The 23,286-nt window shown below is 37.9% G+C and overlaps 1 protein-coding gene across 18 annotated transcripts in view; it reads left to right on the forward strand.

Annotated features, from left to right (window-relative positions):
- NRXN1 (neurexin 1) overlaps positions 1 to 23,286 on the forward strand; it is a 673,696-nt gene that overhangs the window by 333,880 nt on the left and 316,530 nt on the right. For all 18 annotated transcript variants that reach the window (XM_053937300.1, XM_053937286.1, XM_053937282.1 and 15 more), the window contains one exon: positions 840 to 959. In XM_053937300.1, the coding sequence (XP_053793275.1) occupies positions 840 to 959 (120 nt within the window). The remainder of the gene's footprint in view (positions 1 to 839; positions 960 to 23,286) is intronic.

The raw sequence follows: 23,286 nt of genomic DNA on the forward strand, positions 1-23,286 counted from the left end.
TGGGCTAAATGAACCTTCATTTTCCAGCATTGCTTGCATAAAGGCTTTCAGTCTTGAATATGTTTGTATAGTGATTGCTTTAGTGCTTTGATCATTCCTTTTTGAAATTTCTTTATATTTCAGTAGTCTAGTTATGATTCTCTAGAAATAGAGTAGCTTTGTTTTTTCATGTGTATATCACATTTTGGCATGCCAGTTCATTAGTAGTCTGATTTTCTGCATTTCCCCTTTTAGAAGGAACCTGCATGGGATCCCCAAAGCATGTGAATCGGTTCTTGTCAACATTCCAGCCAAAGAATCCCAAACTGCTCTGAATTTCAGACCTAAATCATTTTAAATAATTCATGGGATTAAAATAATTGTAATAGCATAGCTTCATTTTATTATTTCTTAGAACTTGTTTCATTTTTCTATTTCATTATCCAGTCTTTCATATCCCAGAGTTTTGATTCCTGTGGCATCTGGCTTTGCTGTTTGAAATATATTTACAGGAAGAAATAATGAAGTTTTTAGACAACGTTTAGCCAGTTAAAGGTCTGACACGAGATTAACAAATAACTGACAACAAAGTTAACATTCCCACTCTACCTGGAATAATTCTGCTTCTGTTTTGTGCATTCTTATGTGTTTGACATAGTGATCTTACAACTAAAGCAAGCCCCCCCCCCCCCTTTTAATGTTACATGCTGCTCCAAAACCAGTGAGTTCATGTGCGTTTGACTTGGTAACTCTTTTTGCTCATTTGATTTGAGATGTTGGCAACTACTCAATGTGACCCACTGGGAAGTACCTTGCTCTGGGAGACGAAGTGCAAGTCCTTTTTTGTGTGTTCTCATTAGGCCCCAGCACAACGTGCCAAGAGGATTCCTGTGCAAACCAGGGCGTGTGCCTACAGCAGTGGGATGGATTCAGCTGTGACTGCAGCATGACCTCCTTTAGTGGACCATTGTGCAATGACCGTAAGTACACGGAAAAATGTCCCTCTGAAAACCTGAGGCAACGTTTGAAGCAAGTGCCTAAAGCTTTATGTTGTTTTAATATTCGATATCTAACTGGACTGGTAACCCCTGTGAAAATCTCTACAGGTTGTGGTAAGAACAAAGAATGTGCTTTTTAAATTTTGTACAATGTGCAGTATCAAACACAGGCAGAACTTGGTTTTGTTGCACTCAACTCTAATATACTGATGGTAACCTGTTTGATGCAGTCCCTTTCCTGCATAAATATTTCAAATGTTTTTGTTGTTTTTTTTTTTCCTGATTGAAAACACGTTTTATATTTTGTTATCTTAATGTAGCACTATCACAAGGGCTATAATTACTGTGAAACAGTTGAGAAGGCTTATTATCTCCCTTTGTGGATTTCTTTAGGTGACACACTAAATATGCCAATAATAAAAGCATGCTGAGTATTTTAGTTCTTTTAGATTTCATCTGAATAACACGCAGCAACCATCTGGTCTTCCAGGAAAAGCTTAAATGTGTCAAAAATAAGGGTCCTGATTCACCAGCTTCATAATGTAGTTTTATTCCAACCTAACCTTATTGATCTAAATAGTATTATGCAGGAGTGGTGGTGGAATAATAATGGAGAGCCATAATGTTCCACGGTAAATGATAAAAGTAAGCTGCTGACTTTTGGTTTTAATTTATCACATTTGTAATATCCAAATGTTGCACATTTTTATACCCATAAGAATATGGGATTTCTTTAAGGCATTATTTTTTTCTATTTGTGTACATTTATCTGAAAAAAAAAAAAACCTACTGATAATAGGAAATGTTGTATAACTGCCTAGTCAAGTATTCTGGATCTTTCTGTCTTGTTCTGGTTCTCCACTCTACAGCAAGGCATCTTGGACAAACCCAAAACCAGCAGAACAGTTATAATCTGAAAAGCTTTTGGCTCAAATTGTGTTTATCACAGGGCTAGGAAATTAACTGTATGCAAAAGCTAATCATTTATTCCCATGAAAATTCCGTAGTTTGAAAACTAGGGAAAGGATGAAGGGACTCATCCTGTTTCTCTGCAGTTGCTCTCATGGTAGAAATGAAATGTGGAATAGAAGAACTTTCAATGATTTGAGCAAAGGTTTGGGTTTACTTTAAGTATATGAGTTTGCACTTCCCAGCAATGTACATGATTAGTCCTATTGCTAAACATACATTTTTAAAGTTTCATCCCCCTACCTACTACAAGAGAAAAATGTTTCTGTTTTGCTTTTACGTTGTTATTTCTGTTTTGTGATCTTTTTAGCTGTTTCAGAAGTAACTAAAACCTGTGAATAGAAAGTTGCAGATATAACATATCACATATAACATCTAACAAAGGAAAAACTCAGTTTATAACTTTTAGTAGTAATTGTTGTGTGGACCTGGAATATTCTATTAATTATTTCTTCAAGTGTCATAAATTTGGCAAATTGATCAGCTTATTTAAGAAAGATATTTACCTGTGAATGCTCATTTATGCAGTAACATCATAGACTACACACAATTGCACATAATTGAGATATTTCACAATATGCCATGTCTGATGATGGTAAAGGAGTCCTTTTAGAAGCTGGTTGCTAAAAATACTTGCTTTATTCCCAGAAAAAAAAAATTAAACTGTTTTTTTTTTTTAATCTCAAGCATGAAATATAAATTTATCCTCAATACAGATGTTTTGTAATGGAATGTAGAGTCTAGAAAATATAATACATTTGCTTTCTGCCTTGTCTTGGCTCCTTAGATTAGTTCAGATACCAAAAAAAATCTGCAAAGCCCATCTAACAAGAGAGAATTTTTGTAGCGGTAAATGTGCCAGAAAGGAGGAAAAATGATGCTGTCAGTGTCATCTGCATGCTCCGAGCCTGCTCTCTGCTGTGTCTGGGAAGAGCATAACGGGAGGAGAAATGATGAAATGTTACTACAGCTTTTGAAAAGTGGCCCAGGCTGCACGCCACAGACTAAACTTTGTGGCACCAAAATAAGACAAATTCCCTTCATGTGAGGAAACCTTCCAGAGACAGGTCTGGAATAGCAGCTGCTTGTTGCTGAAAATGCATCCCCTTCAGGAAGGATGTAGGCACCTTCCTGAGCATCTTTCCACTGCAGATTGTGCGTGGAGCAACGCTGCTTGAGAGAAGCTCGGATTTAACCCAGTGCTGCTACTCAGGCAGGCCCTTGGCTCACTTTCCATGTGAATATACTGTTTTATTTAAAATGGAATGCTTAAGACATCAAAATCTCATAGACAGAGATTTTTTTTTTTTTTTTTTTAGACTCAAACCCCAACAATTCCCCTGTACTCGGCGCTGGTGAGACCACGTCTTGAGTGCTGTGTCCAGTTCTGGGCCCCTCAGTTTAGGAAGGATATTGAGATGCTTGAGCGTGCCCAGAGGAGGGCAACAAGGCTGGTGAGGGGCTTGGAACACAAAGCCTATGAGGAACGTTTGAAGGAGCTGGGGTTGTTTATCCTGGAGAAAAGGAGGCTTAGAGGTGACCTCATTGCTCTCTACAACTTCCTGAAGGGAGGCTGTGGACAGGTGGGGTCGGTCTCTTCCACCGGGCAGCACTGACAGAACAAGGGGACACAGCCTCAAGCTACGTCAGGGAAGGTACAGGTCAGATATTAGGAAAAAAATTTTCACTGAAAGAATAATAAAGCACTGGAATTGTCTTCCCAGGGAGGTGGTGGAGTCACCATATCTGGATGTGTTTAAAAAAAGACTGGACGTGGCACTTGGTGCTACAGTCTGGTTGAGGTGTTAGGGCATGGGTTGGACTCGATGATCTTAGAGGTCTCTTCCAACCTCATCATTCTGTGATTCTGTGATTCTGTAATTGACCACTTAAAAATAAGTGTCAGTGGTAGCAAGAGAAGCAGTTAGAAGTACTTAGTGCCTCACCCAAGGTGATGGTATCTCTATGAAAACACAGTTAGAAAGTGTGCCATTCTTGCCAAAATGCTGGACAGATGAAGGAGGAGGGAACAAAACAACAGTCAGAGAAGAGGGGAGTGGGTGTTCAGATGGGTGGGTGTTTCACTCTCAGGCAGGATTTAACCCATCATACCTCACCTCTGTTTTGTTCCACGAATTCTTAGGGGACATATCTAAGCAGAAATTTCAGTGATAAATTTGCCAAGGTGAGAGGGGAGCTCTGTTCAGAGCAGAGTCAGATTGCACAGGTTGTCTGGGTCATCCTCAACAAAGATGAAGGCTCCATAACCACTCTGGGAAACCTGTCACACTGCTCATTCACCCTCACAATACAAATATTTTCCTAAAGTTTAAATGATATTTCATATATTTCTGTTTGTGCCTATTGCATCTTGTTCTGTCACTGGGCACCACTAAGAAAAACCTGTCTTTACCTCACATACATCAATTATTTCAAAACAGTGATGGGTCCCCTCTGAGCCTTCTCTTCTCCTGGCTGAGCAGCCCCTGCTTCCTCACCCTCTCTTCATAGGAGAGAGCCCTTGGTGGCCCTTGTGGCCCTTTGCTGGGTAAGCACAGGTTTATTGCTGTGTTCTCATGGTGCTCTTGCACTGGGGAGCCCAGCACGTGGGGGCAGTGCTCCAGATGCATCTCAGCAGTGCTGAGTAGAGTGGCAGGAGCACATCTCTCAACCTTTCTGCAACATTTTGCCACCATCTCTCTCATCTCTCAACCATCCTGCAACATTTTACCACCGACGACCAGCGTTGGGCTTTTTTTTTTGCCACAAGAGCACGTTGCTGACCCACGTGCAACTTGCTGACAATCAGGATGCTCAGATCCCTCTCTGCCAAGCTGCCTTCCAGCTGGTCAAGCCCTAGCTCGTCCTGATGTGAGGGTTTATTCCTCCCCAGGTGCAGGATTTGGCATTTTTGGGGAGGTTCTTGTCAGTGCACTTCTCCAGCATGTCAGCATCCCTCTGGACGGCAGCAACGCGTCTGGTTGATCAAGCAACCACTCCTCCCAGCTTTGTATCATCTGCAATTTGCATAAATGTGCACAAATTGCCTTGCTGCGTTTGAGCTGATGCTTTCTATGCATGTCCCATAGTAACCCCAGAGTATGAAGATCTGCTGTGCATTGTTCCTGGGCTTTACAGTACAAATGTTTCACAGTACAACTGTCTTAAATTTCCAAAATGGGAAGTGTGGAGGAAATAATGAAAGAAATGGTTTCATAGAAAATGTTATAATACATTTCACTGTGCAAGATACTTCTTTAAATTTTGTGATAACAGTTAATTATTATTCCTGTGCCCTTCAGTGTATTATTGGAGGTGAATATGTGGAAAGTGAAATGAAGATTTTTTTTTTTAAAGTTCTCTCATAATAAACACCATGTGAGGCAGATGGTTTTCTTTCCTAGTCCAAGAGTGTCCCCTGTGTGTCTTCTAGGGGAGGAGGAGGGATTTTAGGGAAACCCCTACAGAAAAAGAACTGGGTCACCTAAATGTAAGGCTATAGTTTTAAAAGTGTAGTCAGGAACAGCAACTAAAAAAGTTGCAAATCTCAGTAGTCCAGTGAGTATGAAGTGCCTCTAGACCCTAAGCCTTCATGGTGGCAGAGGTTGGCAGAGGTGGGAACTTTCAGTGTGCTTCAGTGTCCTGGAAGATAAGCACAGCAGGACAAGCTTGGACCCCAAGTTGCTGTCAGGTTAATCATGTTTTGCTTTTGATGTGGTCTGACACCAATACTCTTTAGATGTGATAGACAGGAGTGTTACACTGATTAATGTGGAGCTTGCAGCAGTGCTTTTTCCTACAAGTGGTATCATAAAGAGACTAAAAGGACAGTTAATGGCTGCTCTTACAAATGCATGCATGTCCAATGAGAAAATACATCATGAACATAGTGACCATATCTAACAGCAGCTTATGTAGGGAAAGGTATCCTCCCAGGGAAGTCATCTTCTTTTTTGTTTCTTTATAAGAGGGTTGAAAATTACTCTGGCACAGCAAAACAAACCTATAAGAGATCATCTGCTTTCTCTAAGTTTGCATTGGTTTTTACTCGGGCAGTCTTTCAATCCAGCCACATTAGTGAACGTAATGGCATGTTTGTGGAAACAAATACTGCTATTATGGCATGGAAAATAGCAGACATAAGAACATTGTCATATTGCATTAGTACAGAAGTGTTCTGTGCCAAATTACAGGGCAGCTTCAACACTGTCTGTTACCTTAAAGCAATAATGTGTTGGTGTGGTACTCATGCTAACTCACACTGTGTCAACACTTGCACCAAAATCCAGTTCTGAAAGGTTAGTGCTTCACCATGCAGTCTCTCCTGGCTAGGAATTCAACATTCAACTCTAAAAACTCTTTTTAAAAGGTTCTTTTATTTTATTTTTACTCTTTATCAAGAAAAAATCAAAAGCCCTAATTTAAATGGAGAACTATGTCAGTATTATAAACATGGCTTCACAAAAAAAGTTTGGTCTTTTTGATATTTGTCTTTATTACAGATATACCTTTCAGCTAAGACTTTACCTTTCTTTTGCCAGATTAAACTCCAAGTGTGTCTTGGCTTTCATAATCCCCTTTCTGCAGTGGGGGGCTGAAACATGTATGTTTCCCAAAAAACAAATCCTAATTATTTCACATTGAATAGTGGATATCCCTGCCTGTTGCTCAGGAAATTAGAAACAAGACACTGTAAAAATACTTTAGTTTCAGTTTATGAGAGAATTCAATATTAGAGAATTTGACATGATAACAATTTGAGAAAGAACCAAATTCTCTCTTCACTGTCGTGTTTGGAGGGTGTATTAAGTAATACTGAGGTACAATTTGAACCCCAAAACTTCTAAAAATTGGGTCAGATGAGTGGCCTTATAAACACCAGCCATCTTCACTGAAGAGCTCAGATCAAAACAATCACATTCTCACACTAAATGAGACAGGAGTCTTATACTTTGGGAAATGTAATAGCCCAGGTGCAAGGCAGGAAATTCAGTATTGCTCACAAGCATCTGTGGATATCCTGAGGCTTGCACTGTTTAATGTTCTCAATGTGTGCATACACATGTGAAAAAAAAATCACTCACTATATTTGTCTTGTATAAAAAATGAAAGTATTTATAATTTCCTCTTGGATTTGCCACTGAATTTTTACAGTCTTCTGAACTCTTGTATGGTGTTGAGAATTTGGTGGTCATTTGCCTCTCACAATGTCTTCCTTCTCCTGGATTGCAAACCAGGGTGACACTCCCTTTGTATTATCAGTGTACACAAAGGATGGATTTAAATCATTCTGCTGCATATATTTCCTTCCCATTTATTAATAGATTTAACTGTTATGGATAGTGCACCTTTTGGACATTTTGACACCTAGAATGTAAGATCTATCTTGATGCTACTTTTGTGAGCAGGTTATATACAAAATAAAGAAGCTTAATTAATCCAGTGGCCAAAAGCTGAGCTAAACATAATGTCTATTCTCAGTAGAACTTTCCAAAATAATATTACATATTCCTGGCTAAGACTTTGTAGCTCCTAGCTACCAATAAACACATAACCTGCTATTAAGAAAAGGGATAGGAAATTCCTCAAGTGTATTTTAAAACACATTTGATTTTCATCTCCAGTAGCTGAGAATGGAAAATATTTGTCCCTGATAACATACCAGTCTAAATACTTCATATGATTATTTTGCCACTGAGACCCACTTTACACATGAGAAATAAATATAGCTGTGCACAAAATTACAGTGCAGGGCAAGATGGTGGAATGAGCTAATTGAAAAAATCTCAATTTGCTCAGCTTATATTTTCTGGTATCTCACTACAATCAACATCTGGAATTTCTGATGGCAAATATCAGTGGCTTAATTTGTATAAAATTCAAAGGAAGTAGGACTTACACATGTCTTGAAAATGCAGAGAAGTTGAGGTGTTTAGGAGAATTAGGAAAGCTGTAAAAAGTGCAAGTGTTGCCTGTGGCTGTCAACCAAGATTAGTTATTTTTTGTTGTTTTTATTAGAAACCTAATCAGGATAGATTTCACACTGAACTCTTAGGCCCCTGTGATATTATATGGCATCACATGGTGCTCCAGGAAGAACTTCAGAGCTGGATGCAGAGATGACAACATTTTTTCAAGCCTTTATTGTCCCAACTCTGTTAGGTTTTTTTTTTTCTCCACTCTTTTTTGTGGCTCTTGCAGTATGTAAATTTGGAAGTATGTAAATTTTAGCTTTTTGCTAAGATATATCAGTCTATTAATTACGTAAGTGAACAGGCATGGTTTTCTTGACAGTTTGAAAGCAAGTTTAAGAATTTTTTTATTGTTTACATTCAAATTCTGGAGTGGTCAGTTAGGTGAGATATCCATTCCTAAAACAGTTCAGGAATTTTCATTTACTTAAATCTGTTGCAAGCTATACCTTTAAAAAATGAAAATAATAGCAAGTGGTTTGGCAGTCACTGTAGAAATTCTTTTATGCAAGAATATTTCTAGCAAAGAGTAGTAAGTATAGTATTAAGTGGGATACTTGATGCAGAAAAAAGACAAAAAAGAACTTTCAAGGTAGCCAAAATACATTGGTATAGTTGTACTTGTAGCTCAGACAGAAGCAATTATGCAACATTTCTGGCCTACTCAGAGATGTTTTTTTTATTTCACAATATTAAAAATGGAACATAGTGTCAGAAAATTGCAAGCCTCTCTCTGCCTCTGAAGGAATCAAGGGAGTAATTAAGTTGGATTTTGGTATGTCAATAATATCTTTCTCTTATTAATGGCATAATAATTTTGTAAATCAAATCCTAGAAGAGTTTCCAGTGTCATAAAGGTGAAAATAATTAAGGGTTAATTAAATATATTCTCATGGAACTAAAATTGTTCTGTTGGGTATCGTTAGATTCCTTTCTCTAGAACTTTCAATTATTACAATTTAATGGCATATTATGTACAGTTCAGACCTGAAATTTGTGTAGCCAAAAGCTCTTCACAATAATAAGCATACTGGTCGAGTGCAGTCATTATTCCTTCTCCCAGATTTCTCTGAACGTCCTAAAAATATCATATATTAAAATCAATTTTATGTACCTGGTTGTTTTCTGAGCCAGATTAATCATTGTACACAGCACAGCTGGAAGAGAAGTTTTAGCTCTGGAATGGTGGCAGTGCTTCATCTCCAACAAACCCCCTAAAAAAGGCAAAAAGTGCTCCCTTTTTTTAATAGATGCCAGCTGCAAGGGTCACAGATGGTGAGAAAGAGGATGAAAACCTTTCCCAAGCAGAGTCTTCTATAGCCCATATCATGAAAATAGCTCAAAGTGTGTATGGAGAGTGTGGTAATGAATGTCTCTTTAATGTGTGAGGTATTTAAGCACAATGGCACAATGGTGCTTCAGAAAGATAAAATTATTCCGTTTTTCTGAAGTCTCTACAACAGGGCTGGGGTTGCTAAGGCAACCTGTTCTTCCTCAGCATGTGCTCTGGCTTGACAGCTGCATAGGTGGGTTACATTCAAAGGAGCTCCACACATGAGGCATTCCTGTGCTCATTGCAAAACGAGATTTTGTCAGTCTCTTGACACAGTCTTCTCTGTGTTCATTTTAGCCAGATCCTTCAGAAGATTTAGGCAAAGAAAACCTTTCCCTTAAAAGCAGAATAAAGAAAACGCCCTGAATCTGATCTAGGTAAATTGAGGTATTTCAGAGTCCAAAAAGGCACAGGAAAGGATGCATTATGCAGACATTTTTGCAGCTTTCATGATTTTGTTCCCATGCTGCAGAACAGACATTGCACCTGTTTTGGCCACTTGAGGCCTGCTACTCCACTTGAGCAGCAGTTAATCTGAATGAAATATCCATATTTTTCCCAACATATACATCTGTAAGGCTGCTTATTCTCTCAATGTCACCTGCAATGTTTAAGATGCTTCAATATTTCATTTTAACTGAGCCTTACGGATCTGATGTTGTGTTTGGAATTCTTTGTAGCCATTTTCTGATCAGGTATTTTAGGATATTATGAAAGAAGGTAACAGAGTCAGTAATAACAGTGTGAAAAAAGAAAATGCTGATGGAAGCAGTGCTCCTAGGAGTGAAGGAATCTTATGAGGTGTGGTTGCTTGATGAAGGCAACTGCAAAATGAAGTCCCAGCCTGGGGAAAACCAGTCTGTATTAAAAGCAGTTAACCCAGGCTGGGTACTGGAAAGCTGGAACTGTAGAGAAGAGGGCAAAGAACAGCTAAAGCTTGTGAAGCTGTTTGGTGCCCACAAACCAAATTAAAAGTTTGTGTTAAGGATGCATGTCAATTTTGTGGCAATTCTCGAGGAGTGATCACGCTGCTGAGCTTTATGTTATCACTCTCCTTTAATGAAGCCACACTTTGAATTAAAACCAGACATATTCAGAAGCACATCATTTCACTGTAAACATCCACACACGAAAAGACACTTAAAATGTATGATATGCAATATTCAATGTCAAAGTGCATTAATATTTACAGATACCATTTGCAAAGCATCTCAAACTCAGAGTCTGCCTTACCATGTAAGGGAGTCCTCACTACAGAATGTTTTGATGTTTTAAAATTCTCTCCCTTTTAAAGAGTGTGAATCTTCAGAAAACATCTAATCAGGTCAGTGGTCTGATATTTAGACAGGACAGATGCTTTCTAGCAGCAAACTGAAATTCAGGTGCAATTTCAGTCTCAAATCACCAGCTGAATGACTTGATTCTAATATGTGGAAATCCAAAGTCATATAGAGGGTAATGGCATTTTCCCTCTCCTTCAAGTATTAAACCCAGTCTTGAAACTGATCCCAAAAATTTTGAAATTTCTTGAAATTCCTTCTACTCTCCTTTTATTTCCTCTTTATTCCATCTTCTGCTTCACCAGAACATGTTAGCTTGGCCTTAGGTTGATTGTGGTCATGAATTTTCCTCTGATCCAGTAGCAAGTGTGGCTCCTCAGCTACATTTTGATTTAGTGCTGAGCTCCAGTCTTTCCTGTTTTATTCAGTCTTGTCTTTTTTCCCTGCTAAAAGGATGGGGACACATTTTAATGGGTTTCCTTTTGTAAACCCTGGGGGGAAGTCTTCTTAGGAGGAAATATTCAAAATGATAGTATCTCTGTAATTGAAAGCACTACCAGGAATAAATGAAAAATGTTTCCAAATTAGCTGGACCAATAGTGGCATGTCAGATGAAGTTCAGATATTTTAAGAACTGAGTAGATTGAATTTCTGTACAACTGAGGACTGAACAGTTTTAAAACCATAATTTGGGGGACATGTTACAGAGCAAACATAATCCTATTTCCCCCTGAAATTCTACCCCAAAGCTTTCCTCTTTCTTGCCTCTGCTTGCTACCAACCCTGTATTACTAGTGATATTTAATTTGAGCTACTTAAAGCAGCTTTACTGGGATGACAAGCAACTTCAAAGAAAGCTTGTGTGACTCCAACAAATGCACAGGGCCAAGAGATGATATTTTCTCTGAAGATTAACCTTTTCCTGTGTATGATACTGTATGCCAGACAACAGGGAAAAGCTGATTCATAAATCTATAACAAAAATGCAGTATATTGTAGTTTCAGATATGTAGAAAAGATATTTCTTTTGCTTCTACACTGCATAATTTTTTTAGCTGGCTGATCAGAAGATAAGCTGTCTAAGGAATTGCTTCAACTTGTTTCTCAGCCCAGTTTTCTAGGAAGAATGAAGTCAAGGTTAAGGTTGTGTTGTACAAAATATTATTGCATTTAAGTAATTTGAAAAATGTCAGTTTTGACAGCCAAATTAAAGGGTCTTTACATTTAGAGCAAGAACATCATCTTAAGTAGAAACATTAAATTTTTCTAGCACCCTTACAATGTAACCCTACATAGAAGGTCTTTAATAGTAGGAATTCTTTTCCTTTATTTTTTATAGTTTCTATAAAGTTTTTGTCCCATGCACCTTCCAAAATGAGGGTGTTGGTGGACATGTGATGGCAAAGATATTTTTAAGTCACATTGTGTAATTCATCCTCACCAGCACAACTGTAGTGGCTTGTGGGGGGACAAGTTTGGAGCAAATTTCAGACCTATAAACGTCTTAGGCCTTAGCTCTGAATCCTAAGCCAAGTTCTTGGGGAGCTACATCTTGAACTTGATATGCCAGAATTAATTAGTACGGAGAGGGCATGCTGAGAACAGAGGTTAATATTGCTCAGTTTGTGCCATACTAAGATATTGATGTGTAAATATTGGTGGAGTTTTGTGTTGTGTAAACAGCTTTTAAAACTGGAAAGCTTAAGCAGGAAGGAGTAAGAATGTGGAAGGCTGTAGGGAATCGTTGCCTGGCATATGGGTGTTGGCAGTTGTACAGTCTTAGCTGACAAATTTTGGGCAATTCTGAGCAGTTCGAAGCAAGGTTCTAAGTGATCTTAAGTATTAAGGGTGTAAAGCCTTGCAATTGTTAAGAATAATAGAAAGTGTGGGGAAGGAACGCCACAGGATAACTCTACACAAGCTCTTGTTCATGTTTAGGTTTATTTAAACTGAAATATGGACCATTGAGAAGCACCTATACATTGGTAAATACTATTCCCTCATGTGAATATTATGAACTGAATTCTAATATGTATGTTTATGGGAGTAAAAATGTGAAAACTTACAGAATTATAAAAGTGGTCTCATGTGAGGACAAAAGCTTCTAGATTAATATGCTCTCAGAGATAATTAAAATTATTCCTTCGTACCATTGTTAAGTGATTCTGAATATTTTTTTTTTTTCAATCACTCTATTAGAATATAGCTGTTTGGTTTGGTTTGGTTTGGGTTTTTTTGAATAAAAAAGGGAGGGGCCAAATAACAACATTTTGAAAAAAATTTTTTGGACTTCTAACTTAAGATATCTTCCTAGTGTGAAATTCTTATCTGAGTTTCTGGGATTGTTGACAGTGTGAACAATTTGTCTATTTCCTTTTTCCTGCTTCGGGATGAAAAAGCCATAAATCCAAAGGTGATGTTTAATACGAGTTGCACATTGCACGTGTTCCGTTGTGTGAAAATCCAGGCATTTCACTCGGTTGACTCGTTTGCCTGGGAATAGCCTTCATCTCTGTGGGCAAGTCAGATTGATAAAAGGAGTAACACCCAGCCCAGAAGTCCCTGAAGACCTTTAGGATTTAAGCTTCATCTGTTTTTTAATCCTGACGTCCTTTGCTGTTCCGTGGGAGCGTGTGGTTTGGCTCCTTGAGCTGGCAGGTGGCAGTGATCCCAGGATTGTGCCAAGGCACAAAGGAGAGCCGTGGTAATCCACTCCAGTGGGGCTGCAGAAGTCACTGCACATTGCCTGTGCTTTTAGTACCCTAAATCCTATCCTAAAATGCTACATCTCTTTTAGTTTTAAATATGTATGTTTTAACTTTTGGAGAGAGTAACATAAAATAATAATTAGGCTTCATATACTGCTCTGCCACCAAGAGCAACAAAAATATCTAATGATCATGAAGAATAAATGGTCCTGTCCTGGCTGACTCTTTTTTCTTTTTTCTTTTTCTTTTTTTTTTTTTTTTTTTTTTTTTTTTGCCAAGGCTTAGCTATTTAATATATGTAAATTATTTAACCTACACTTGTCCTTAAAATATGATTGTGTCATCATTTATGTTCACTCTAAATCAGCTTTTAAAAGGAAGAGATTTGAAGATTTGCAATGACATTTATTTCTACTGCCATCTGTGCTCCAAAACTTCTATTTATTAGTATATTTATTCCATTTAGATATAATGTGATTTATCTCTTCCATGATCTTAGTAAACATTTAGGTTGTAATTCCGTAGTTATTTATGACTGGACTTGAGGCTGTTTTCAAGCACTTTAAATTCTTTATTATTTTTTCCTCTTGGAGTGGCATAAAAAGGCCTTAAGTCAAAATCCAGTATATCTCAAGAAAGCCAGAGTAATTACCTTAAGAAGATAGAATGCAGTAGCACTGCCAGAACAGGAAATGTCCCCTCTTCCCCTGGCCTCCAGGACAGCAAAACAATTCAAGGACAATTTGGATTCAAAAAAGGGGATTTAAAGTTGTTTTCTGGCTCTGACTTTGTTAACCTGGGCCATTACTGGGATTCTCAGGTGTGCTCCTGCTCACCACCCACAATGGCTCTTCTGCCTGCACAGGCAGGATGAGTCTGGGACTCATTCCTGTGAGTGGGACAGAAATAAATAAACTCTTACATGATCTATTGTTTTATTGGATACAGAAAGTGATATCCAGCAGACTGAAGAAAGGAAAAGGAAATTTTAAAGGAAAATGTGTCAGACGTGTAGAGGATATGTAAGCATTAACATAGCAATGAACACTTTTGTCCACTCCAAACTAGCAGCAATAATTCTTACCTTTCTGAGAAAAATATCAAGTATATAATGATATTTGAGGTCTGAGCTCATTAGTGATAGACACACTTGAAAATGGTGATAATAACAAAATATTTATTAATCTTCAGTGCCTATTTTTGTGTGCACTTTTTCTCTGAAGGTTTTAGAGCATCCCAAATGGATATGTTTCTGTAGCATGATGTCTGTTCATATTAATGTTTGAGAGAGAGATCAATGAATTTATTTATGAGAACATATTTATCAATTCTGCAGATGGCAAAATAAGCAAGCAAAGATATTGTGGCTATCATGATTAAGCATCACCTCTGAAAACTCTTTCCTTCCAGTGCTGATATTTGCCCTGTGTTTATGCTGGGGTTAGTCAATTGTAAAGATCAGATTGGAAGCAATTTGCTTGCTGATTTTAAAAGGAGGAAATAATTTTTTCTAACTGAGTGTCAGTTTGCCATGAGTAAATTAAAATGCTCCAGAATGGAGACTGGCAAATACTGCCAATTGTAACCAAATGGTGTGCTATGATATCAATATTCCTGGCATGGCTATGTTTGTTGGTTTTGTGGGTTTCTTTTTAATTCACATCTTTGACACAGGAAGCTGATGTTCCATTTTGTGCATTTAAATTGGGAGAGATTAATTTGGTGATCAATCAGATGTAGTAAAATGTCTCCCTGATATTATATTTTCTTCATTTTTATCTTTTCTCAAATATTTCCAAATCTCCTCTTCCTTTTGGAATCCTTCGGTAAATTTGTTTAGGGGCTAAATTCCACCATGATGGAATTTTTTGGGTAAAACTGCTTAAATTAATTGGCAGCAAGATGGATTTCTAAGAGGCAGCTATCTTTGTAGACAGCCACAACTTCTATCTGATTTATTAAAGAAATATGGATATTGATCTAGTACCAATATCCAGCTGTGACAGACAAAAACTCTCTAACAGTTTGAAGTTAGAAAGTGTATGTTCATTGCGGCGCCGGGCAGTGTGCGGGATAGCTCCCAAATACACACTGCACCTTTCCAATGATTACAGAGTCCTTTTATCCACACCAGAATTGAATACCCAAAATACAAACACATATTCATCATTTAGTACATCCCATTCCTCGCTCCGTGTGCTAATCATTCCCAAAGCTCTTAAGCATGCGTAGTTTGTTCCTTGAAATGGGTCGGTGGTCCCTTTCATGGGGAGGGGTCCCAAAATGAGGAAGTAAATGAAGTCTTCCTCATTCTGACCTTTCTACCTTTTCAATGCAAATATGACAAATGAACCTTGGTAGAACTCCCATTCCTTGTCTTCAATGGGTTTCAGAACAGAGGAGACCCACAATTGTCTCATGTTCCTAAAAGCTGTTTGTCAGTTTCTATATTCCTCGTTATAAACCCAGCTAACTAAACATTGTGTTGACAAGCAATCAATTATTAGTTAACTACTAATTCTTAACTTCATCAAGGCCTACTCATTTATTTTAATTAACTCTAGTAAGGCTTATCTCTAACTAAAATCTCAGATCCTCTGAAATCTCTAAATCCCTTAAAGTTTATGTTTTGTATCTCTGCCTAATGAGACCCAGGCCCTCATGGCTCTGAAATGCTCCGTTCCCTGTGCTCAGTGTGCAGAGCCTGTGCCTGGCTGGGGATCTGCTGTGTGGCTGTGTAAACCATGCTGTGGCACAGGGCCATTATTAAATTTACTGCACGCTCCTGTGGTTCCTGGCAGCGTGGCCTCGTCTGCTGAGATGCCATTGAAATCAGCTCCTCAGGCAAAACATCCATTAAACTTTCTTCTTGAAAGGAAAAAAAAAAATCTTCTGCTAATTTGCAGCAATTTATGTTTGCTTTGTGATTCTGCAGCCGAGCCTGTCAATGAAACTGTGCTAATCATTAGGAAGCTGGTGCCTGTATGCATTCAAACATCCTACAACTACCACTCCTTAACTAAAACAATATTCTACAAGGCTTTGGTTTTATTTTTCTAGCATGGTTAGAGCCTTATGGCATATGATTTTGCAATTTTTTTTTTTTTTTTGCACCTTAAAAATCCTTGAGTGTTTTGTTTGCTGAAATAACTGCTTACAGTACTGTACTTTTTCCTTTTATATAGTGTAGTTTAATGATAGAAAATGGGTGTCTCACAGATAAAATTACGTGCTGCATGCTATTGTGTCCTCTCTCTGAGGCTTAAGCCCTGTAATCTTTTAAAAATTGATCATTAGTTGCCAATCTTCCATAATGTTACTGTTGACTAAAAAATTGGAAAACACTTAAATTATAAGGAAAAAAAAAATAATAGGAGATGGTGGGTAGCACTTTGTGGGAAAAACAGTAGAAATAGAGAGTGGGTAGGGGAAGCATTTCTTATAAAAGGTTTCAAGATCCAAGAAATCTAAGATGAAAAAAGAAAAATTTAACTGTGTTAACATACTGTGTCGATTTTTGGTTTGGCTTTTTTTTTTTTGTTTGTTTGGTTTTTTTGGTGGTTTTTTTTTTGTTTGTTTGTTTGGTTGTTTGTTTTTTTTTTTTTTTTTGGCTTTTGGAGACATATAGAGGTCTGTGGGCCCTCTGTGAACCTGATCATCTCATGCAAAAAGCTGAGGCTCCATTCAGAGTTTAAGTTTTAAGTGGTTTCCTTTTCATTGGACTCTTCTTCATACTTGACATCTGTGGTTGTGTTGCTCACCTGACAAGCTTAATACTTCAAAATTAATCCCAAACTACTCTAATTTCCATTCTGGAGAAAGTGAACAACTCAAGGGAGCAGTGCTTTCTATTGATGTTTTAGGATTAGTTTGAAAATAGGTAAATCTCCACCTCAGTCTTGCAAGGATTGGGTTTATATCAGTCACATGCAGCAATTTGTTCAGACAGACAGAATTTTCAGGTGATTTGATTGCTCAAATTCATATCAGTGTCTAGGATTTGGTCTGGTGTTTGAGACTGCAACACGGTGAGCTATCATGTGTCATGTGTGTGTAAGAGTTTGTGTAACTCATACCCTGCTCTTTCCCTACTTGTTTCTAAATCCTAGAAAGAGGCTGACATTAATTTGTGCTGTCTGAGCCAAGGAAATTTTGCCTAATAAATTAACAATTCTCTTAGCTCACTGAGCCAGTTCAGACTCTCTCACAACATGCTCTATTTTATGCTATTCTGCTGTGATTTTTTTTTTTTTTTTCTCATTTTGATCTTAGTGTCATGATTAGATCAGAGGTTTTTCCATGCTGGGATAAACTCATGATCCAACTCATTCACTTTTCACTATTTGTGAGACCAGATGTTAGTGGTGAGTGCTAGAAGTGTGCTGAATGATTCAGCTTATCATCAGGAAATATTGACACTTAAACCCTCTTTTCCCCTTTATTCCTGGGCAAACTTTTGTTTCTTAACCAGTGAGATATCTAAAGAGAGATATGAAAGTGAAGGGTATGTACTATCACTTATTCTAATCTCACATTTTGGTGAGGGGCAGGGTGGAGGTGCACTGCTATGTTTTACAGTCTTATCAGAAAAAAATACCAGACCTTCATGTTGTTTAATCCCTGTTTAAAACGTCCATTAATCCTGTGTTTAAATTTCTAGTATACAAAATTTGATGCATTAGCTACAAAAGTTCTGGATATTTTAATTAAATGCCATTTCTCTTAAGCATTTTAGGATTTAGCAGTGTTGACTCTGTGCTGAAATTTCATTTTGCTTAGAATTCAGTAGCTATGATTATCAGGTACAATTGCAGCCTTAGTGCTCTCTGCTAAGGATGGGAAAATTGCTTAGACTGAAATGATTTGCAAATTTCTGCACATCAAGGGGTTGCCTGCCAAGATTTTGCTTTTCACAAATGTGAATCTCTCACAGTGGGAACACACACGGGCAATTGCTCTCCAAGAGAGGCTTTATTCTCAAATTTGCTTTCCCTTGCTTGAGGCAGTTGCATGTCAGCTCCAGGTGCCTGTTGTGGGCAGCTCCATCTGACCATCTAGAGCGTCATTTTTAGGTAATTTTGCATCCTTGTGAAACTTGTTAAAAAGCCATTTCAGAGACACATCCTGTGCTTTCCAGGTAGGACAGCTTGCTGAGCTGGCTGGGAAGAGCATGTTTGTGTGTATCTCTAAAAGATGGACTGGAAACAACTGAAAGACTAAAACAGCAGGATGCTGGAGAGGAACAGAGATGACTCTGTACGTGTGGTGTCCCTACCTAGAGACAGGTGACTTTCAGGGAGATCAAAAGAAGCTGTTGATCTCAGGCAGCCTTCTGTAAACTGAGGGGAGAATATAAATTTAAAAGTGCAGACATGTGCTCTGATGTGAGGTGACTGAAACCAGCCTTCAGCCTTTGTAATTTAAGTCTCACAACCTGTGGAGCACAGTTTGCCGTGGCTGCATTCACAAGAGAGAAAGGATAACTGATTTTTCTTCCTTTTATCTTTCCCTTCTTCCACTTAGTTTAAAAAAAGGAACAAGACAAACAACTGAACAAACCCCCCAAAATCTTTATTACCATTGTTGACTTTATTACCATTATCTTTTGGGCCAAAATGTTAAAGTTGGAGGTGATAAATTTGAGAGTGACCTAGGGGAAAAACAAAAAAAAAAAAAACCCCAAACTATTGCAATGATGACTTCTGGAGTTTATAGGAAATATCAACCAAGGCATTCACCCCAAAAGGTCATTGCTACAAAATGGAGCCAAATTCCATATTTTAAAAGATTCCACAGAGGGCAAATTCTATAAAAATCAATAAATTTGCTTCCATGTCCAATCATCACTCTGATCTTACAAATACTAAAATAATGTGGCTTGGTTTTATGTTGTCTAATAGCACTAGTGCAGCACTTGTTTGCTACTGTGTCTTCTGACTTCATTGCCACCATGTGCCATTTCTGCTTGGCTTTAGAACTAGAGGAAATGTGAATTTACCCATCTGAGTGTGACCTCTTAGTACAAATTAGTACTAGAGTATTTTTTTTTTCCCAGACCATTCTGCAGAAAACATGAAGCAGACAATGGCTCCTAAGTATCAGATGAAGAATAAATAAAGAAGGCATTTTAGGGACTGGTATAACAAACCAGAGAACACAAAGCTGAGGTGGCTGGACATGCACAAACCCTTTTTTATTCCAGGAACACATAGCTGATGACCAATGTCCATATTGCCTTGAGGAAAAATAGGCAGATAGAGAAAGAGAAAGTCTCTAGTGGGCAGCAGGAAAGATTGTGCTGGGTGTCCCCTGTGGAGCATCCCTTCCTGGGCAGCCTGTTCCATACAGCAGGGAGTCACAAAATGTTGACAACCATGGCCATCTTTTCCCTCAGTGAGATGACACCTGTCATCAATACCTGTCATCAATACCTGTCATCAATACCTGTCAGTCATCAATACCTGTCATCGACCTGCTGGTTTTTGGGTGGTACTGCCATTTTGGCTCTGATTGGAATTGGCTTCATTAGAGTGTCAGTGTTGCACACCAATTGTCTGTTCAACCCTGTGCACACCTGGTTTTTGTGGCATTTATCAAGTGTTTGGAGGAATGTGATTTCCTTACCTTGCTATCATAGATGCCACAGTCTGGAATCTCACAGGAGGGTGTGGTGGTGTCTTTCTTAAAACATTTGTGTGAAGTTCTGAAGTGTAGCTCCCCAAATCCACAATATGCATCAGCAATCATTTTTATGAAAATGAAAAAAAAAGTCAAAGTTGAAATCCTTAATCTACTTTCCGTTTCCTTTAGTAGATAGGTATGAGATATGGGAAAACAAAGCTGTGTAGGGAATGTGAGAAGACTATTGCAAACACTCAAATTACTCAAAATCACTTGTCACTCAAAGTAAGAATTTGTCATTTAGGGAAAGTATGAGTCTGAGCAAGAAATTACTGTAATTAAAGATAAACATGTCTGTGAGGTATTTCTCAGTGCAAAATTAATGAAGTTTGTTCTGAAACAACTTTGCCATAGAAAAACAATATCAAAAACCAAGGGAAACCTGCAAACACAATTATATTTGGAAACTCTTGAGGCATTCCCTTTTACTGTGTCATACAGTTTTTTCATGTTTCCTTTCAGGTTGTTAACTAGCTGCTGACTGGGCTAAGAAATTAGCAGCTAATTTTTTTTTTTTTTTTTTTTCAAATGAGAGTTTAAAGAAAGAGTTAATCTAAGCTGTCAACCCCAGAGCCAGCAAACTTGGAGAAAATTTGGAGCGCACACCACAGCTGATGTACAAACATTCTAATCTTAGACGTGTAACATCCAGCAGCAAGAACTCAATAATTCTGTGCTGAGTATCTTCCATGGTACTTAATTTGTGTGTGAGAAAAATGGGAAAAAGTAACGGACACTGCAAGTTTGATGGGTTTCTGTTTCCAAGGTACTTTGGCTCCCAAACTCTTCCACTTTGAAGTTGTGCTTAACTCACCCAGATGAGCTTGCCTGGGACTGTAATCAAAGCAGAAATGTGCAAGTCCCAAGCCCAGTGGCATAAATATTTTCTTTTGACCAGTTAGTTTTCAGATAACCTCAGCTGCTCTTTGGGTTACAGCCATCTGCCAAACTGGGACTGCTTCTTGGATGAGCTGTCTAGTGCATTTTGGTTTTTGTCAAGTTTAATTAATTCATTCATTAATTGCAGAGAGAATCAGCCAACCTGTATCTTAAACAATCTTACATCATTGTCTTCCTGTCTTTATTATCTTAATGGAACAACTTGCACCTTGAATGACTCTGCTAAATTGGCAGCTGCAATTAGCCATGAAAATATAATTTTTTTATTAAAAAATGGGGTCACAATTTCAGTTTGTTCAGAAATATTTTCATAAACCTTAATCTTTCTAAAATTCAACTTTGACTGTTGAATTGAGGCTCTATTTAGCTTAAAAATAGATGTTTTTCTCTCCAGTAAGCCTAAAGTCCTATTTAATTTTTTTTTTACCTCATTGCAAAATGGACTGTAAGCAGTTAAAGTTGAAATTTTTTTGGTCAAGATTCTTCTAACTGGTGAAAAATTAGTTCTGAGCAGCCCAGGAGTTGGACCTTTTCAGTCTGGAGAAGACAAGATAGAGAGGATCTCATTACAGCATATAAATATCTCAAAGGCAGGCGACAGGCCAGTGGCAGGACAAGGCCATAAACTAAAACGCAAGAAGTTTTTAAATCTTTAAAACCTTTAGCACGAGGAAGAACTTGACATTGAAAGTGGCAGAGCTCTGGCACAGCTGCCCAGGGAGTCTCCCTGCCTGTGGACATTCAGACTCCCTGGAGACATTCGGACCTCACCTGGACACGCTCCTGTGTCACCTGCTCCAGGTGACCCTGCCCTGGCAGGGCGTTGGACTGGGTGATTTCCTGAGGCCCCTTCCAACCCTAACAACTCTGTGATCCAGTGATTTCTTGGACATACTCGAGTGCATTTTCGCTCTGCATTTCATATACTTTTAACCCAGATTCTCTCATTAGTTGTGTTGTATCAGAAACCTTTTTTTTTTCTGTATTTATTATCTATTTAAACAGTGAAGGCAAAATAAACTCCAGCTCTGCCTTTGTAGGGATCCTTCATATTTTGGAGGTCAGAAGTCCTCAGCCTCTGTGTCTCTGTAGTAAGCTATGCCAAAGGAGTGTTAAGAGAATTTTAATTCTCTAACATCTGTAAAGCCCTGAATCGTAGGGCACCTTAGCATATGCTTAGAACATTTGTCTGAAAATGAGGGTTTGTAAATTCTACAGAGAAAGTTTCTACAGGACAGATTAGAAAAAAGCTTCTGTGGAGAAGGATAAGCAGGGAGGGGCAAAGTGAAAATAAAGGGAGAAAAAAAGAACAGAAGCATGAGAGATCAAGAGAAGTAGAAGGAGAGTTACTGATAAGGAACAGGTAGCTAAAAACTATTTTTCAGAAAATGAAAATTCTAAAACAGAACACAATCTTAAGACAAAATAGTGTGAGCAGATTAGCCACTTGTTATAATTAAATATTTGTTTTATGTTAGTAAAGGAAATTAAAACGGTTAAATCATATCATTCAATAGATTATCCTTCATAGTGATTGACAATATTTGTTGTGCATAGACATACATTAATACTCTTTTGGAAAGATTCAGGAAACAAATGTAGCTGTGGCTTTACTTGGTTGCAGATAGAAAAAAAACCTGTGATTTTAGCTTATCCAAATACAAACATTCCAAGCTCTTGAAGTAAATACTAAATCTAAAACTATTATCATTCGGGTTTAAAACAAACAAACAAAAGGATATGGATTGTGTGTGTAAAGATTGACTTTATAAAGAAATATTTCTTCTTTTCTCAATTTATTCCCCCAGGAAAACATGCTTGAAATATTTTAATTCCCACTCTTCACCCCCCCAAACGGCATAGTACCTGTGAGGAGAGAAAATGTAAAAGGCCTTCTTTAAAACTCATTACAGAATATTCAGGCTGAGTGGTCTTTCTGGTTTTCATCCAGCTGTTTCCTCATGATACCTACACCTTGCAGCACTTATTCTCTTCAAAATTAAAGCAAAGAAAAAGGAGAGCTACAGTATATTTCTTTGTCAAGGCAAGACACCCCCATTATTTATTAATTTTTAATTCCTCGGTTGCATTTTGAGATACAGCAGATGTAAAGCTGTATTAAATGTTCTACGCTGCTACCATTTAGCAGCAAAACATGAAGGAAAACATCATTTGATCTGCTCTAATAATTTGAAAATTATCTATAATAATAATAATAATAATTCCTTTCAATGACTAAATAAATAAAAATGAAATGTCATAGTCATTAAATATCCATTGGAACATCTGGTACTGCACCACGATAGCGTGGAAAGCCTGCTGTGTGCATGGAACTTGTCATTCTGTTGTGGGGTTTCTTGATGGCTGGGAATGTGACTTCATTCTTAGTGCAGGCCAGAAGTCATTGTCTAGGGCATAAGCAGTAATGCCAGAAGAAAAAAGTCACTCCCAGCACGATGGGAGGAG

The sequence above is a fragment of the Vidua chalybeata genome, chromosome 3 (genome assembly GCF_026979565.1).
Source record: "Vidua chalybeata isolate OUT-0048 chromosome 3, bVidCha1 merged haplotype, whole genome shotgun sequence".
In the NCBI taxonomy this organism is placed as follows: domain Eukaryota; kingdom Metazoa; phylum Chordata; class Aves; order Passeriformes; family Viduidae; genus Vidua; species Vidua chalybeata.